This window comes from Pundamilia nyererei, unplaced genomic scaffold (assembly GCF_000239375.1).
Source record: "Pundamilia nyererei isolate P.nyererei 1_Seehausen unplaced genomic scaffold, PunNye1.0 scaffold00353, whole genome shotgun sequence".
Classification (NCBI taxonomy): Eukaryota; Metazoa; Chordata; class Actinopteri; order Cichliformes; family Cichlidae; genus Pundamilia; species Pundamilia nyererei.
The window spans coordinates 73,228-76,520 of NW_005187754.1; the positions used below are offsets into that span (position 1 = coordinate 73,228).

At 46.5% G+C, this 3,293-nt stretch overlaps 1 protein-coding gene across 1 annotated transcript in view; it reads left to right on the plus strand.

Annotated features, from left to right (window-relative positions):
* Positions 1–1,850: 1,850 nt before the first annotated feature.
* gkup (glucuronokinase with putative uridyl pyrophosphorylase) overlaps positions 1,851–3,293 on the plus strand; it is a gene marked incomplete at its 5' end in the record, with an annotated part of 14,874 nt that continues 13,431 nt past the window's right edge. Inside the window, 2 exons of the mRNA XM_005752318.1 lie at positions 1,851–2,012; positions 2,195–2,272. Of these exons, the coding sequence (XP_005752375.1) occupies positions 1,851–2,012; positions 2,195–2,272 (240 nt within the window). The remainder of the gene's footprint in view (positions 2,013–2,194; positions 2,273–3,293) is intronic.

Sequence of the window (3,293 nt, forward strand, 5' to 3'; positions counted from 1 at the left end):
TAAATCTACCCTACCGCCTACTGGTGTTGGCCAGAGGGGCCGATGGCGCGATATGGCAGCCTGGCTTCTGTCAGTCTGTCCCAGGGCAGCTGTGGCTACAACTGTAGCTGCCTCCACCTGTGTGTGAGTGTGAGAGTGAATGAATAGTGGCATTGTAAAGCACTATATCAATCCACTCCATTATTATTGTCATTATTAAATTACTTAGGAGTTTAATTTGTCAGCAACTTTCTGCCAGCCCTCGCTCCTTGCTTTTGCAGCCTTGTGTTTTAATTCAACTCTGAAACTCCTGAAATCCCTCACTCAAGGGTTCTTGCTCTGCTGCCGAAAAATACCGAGCCGAGCGCGCTTCGTCGACATTTTCGCCAACCAATCAGAGGGTTGCTGATCAATGTTTCTACTATCGATGCGTAGCCCCTTTTACGACACCCAGTGATCTCACATTACTGCGTCCAGCTGTACTAATCGTCAACAGCAGGTGTGTTCGGAGAACCGGATTAGCGAGCTCACGGTTAGCGCGATGGTTTGGTCTTGGATGTAGTGAGTGACGTACGAAGAACGGACCCCTGCTCAAAAAGCCAGTTTGAGATGATTTGAGCTTTGTTGTGTTATACTGTTGGAAGCAGCGATCAGACATAAATACACCGTGGTCATAAAGGGACATGATCGGAAACAGCACTATACATGATGTAGCCGCTACTGAAAATATCCCCCACACCCTAACAGCAGCACCACCTGTTTGAACTGACTGGACTGGATGGATTCAAGCTTTCATTAAATTACACCAAACTGAGCCAACATCCAAATGTTGTGACACTCCTCAAGACCTGGGGTCCGTTCTTCGTACCTCGCTTACTACATCCAAGATCAAATCATCGCGCTAACTTTGAGCTCGCTATTCCGGTTCTCCAAACACACCTGTTGTTGACGATCAGTACAGCTGGATGAAGTAATGTGAGATCACTGGGTGGCTTAACAGGGGCTACGCATCGATAGTAGAAACATTGATCTGCAACCCTTTGATTGGTCGGCGAAAATGTCGAAGGAGAGCGCTCGGTATTTTTCGGCAGCAGAGCAAGAACTCTTGATTGAGGGATTTCAGGAGTTTGAGAGTTTAATTAAAAGGCAAGGGAACACTGCAAAGGCTGCAAAAGCAAGGAGAGAGGGCTGGCAGGAAGTTGCTGACAAATTAAACTCGTAAGTAATTTAATAATAATAGTAATAATAGAGTGGATTGATATAGCGCTTTTCAAGGCACCCAAAGCGCTTTACAATGCCACTATTCAGTCACTCTCACATTCACACACTGGTGGAGGCAGCTACAGGTGTAGCCACAGCTGCCCTGGGGCAGACTGACAGAGGCGAGGCTGCCATATCGCGCCATCGGCCCCTCTGGCCAACACCAGTAGGCGGTAGGTGAAGTGTCTTGCCCAAGGACACAACGACCAGACTGTCCGAGCCTTCCGGTTACAGGACGAACTGCCAACTCCTTGAGCCACGATCAACCAATTTGAAATTTAACAAAACAAACAAAACATTTATGGAAATATTTGTGGCTGTTTGTTGTTTGTTCTGTTCTACTTGAACACTGAAGTGGCCCTTACATGAGAGGAGGGTTCGGGTTAGCTCATCTAAGCGTGAGACCTGCTGTAGCCATCGGCTTTAAATTTTGACCTGTTGTCCATTCACAGCGGCTCTTCTGTGGTTCACTTACTGTTGCTTTCCCATCAGTTCAAAGGAAAATGCAGACTTACGATTGGCTGTGAAATATTTGTGTTAATTATGTTATTAATTATGTTGTGTTAATATTTGCAGCCGAGAGTGAATGCTTTATATGCTGCACTTTCTGAATCAGGGTAACTCGCTTCTTGGAAAAGCCACAGGAAGGGCAGACGGCGTCCCAGCTAGCCAGCGTGGTGTTCTACTGCATCCAGAGGGACACGCTGTCCTACATGTCGGACTTCCTGAGCCAGCAGCCTCAGACCGTGGGCAGGGCTTTTGGACAGTTCTGGGTTCGTAAAGCTAAAGCAGCTCACGTGCTTCTTTCCATGCAGGCAGCAATGTGCAGGAACAGTTTTGAACTCAACTGCCGTTTATTCTTGTTGCATTGTTGTATCTAAACCCATCAAATCCATCCAACTTTATAACAAGCTAAAAAAAGTGAAGACTTACTTTAATGGCTGTTTCTCCTCAGGAGTGGCTCATCAATGAGAAGCAGCGCCACGTGTTTGGTATGAAGCTTCCTACTGGCTTCCAGCTGATCGGACAAGTGGTTTGTATTCTTACCTCAGCTCGACACTTCCCTCTGCATCAATGCAAACAAGCTGGAGACGAGTGCTCGATTTATTTTATACTCGAGTTTGTCAGCAAATGAGGCCGTACCACGGAGAACCCTGGCTTCTGCATTAAGGCTGTTTGCAGTGAACAATCAAGATGAGTAAATACATTTAAGTTGCAATGTTGTGGCCAGAGGAACAAACAGTAACTCAGTCTCAGAGTCAGTTATCCTGCAGGTTCAAATGAATAAAGTTCAAATTTGGGCTGTTTTGAGATCAGTTTGGCAGTTTTTCAAACATGTAGATTTTATAGGTCATCAGAGAACATTACACACAATCAGACATAATGAACTTCACCTGCACAGTCAGCTGTGTTGAATCTTGGTCAGATAGCACTGAGTGTAGACTGAGGAGTGGGTGAGGTAGGTGAAGCTGAAGCCATCAGAAGCAGGTGATAGTAAGTGTCTGATGTGGAAGAACATGTTCAAACCAAGAGGCACAAGTTGCCTGCCTGCAGTCAATGTATCACCGTGAGTAAAGCGTCTATAACCCTAACCCGAGTTACTGGTTCTGTTAGCTCTATGAGGATGTAACATCCTGGACAGGGAGGAGCGCTGGTTTGAGCGCCGAGTCAAGGAGGCCATTTACATGAAAAAGGGAAAGACCATCTCTGAATGGAGGAGGGGACCAGAGGGTACATCTGTCACCATCTTACATGCTGTGATTGCAGCCATTCCCCAACTCTCTGTGAATGGGACTGATGGACATTGATCAATGGTCATGAGAATTTGTATAATTATGATGAAGGAACTGACCTCCCAGCCCATTGTTCCTCAGTGGGCTGGTTTCAGTCATTATGCAAATGTCCTGTTTCTAAGATTGAAACCTGCAGTCAGCTGAGACTGAAGACGTCACCTGGATGAGACACGAAACGTTTCTCCCACTGAAAACATCCATCCATCCATCTTCATCCGCTTTATCCGAGGCCGGGTCGCGGGGGCAGCAGCCTAAGCAGAG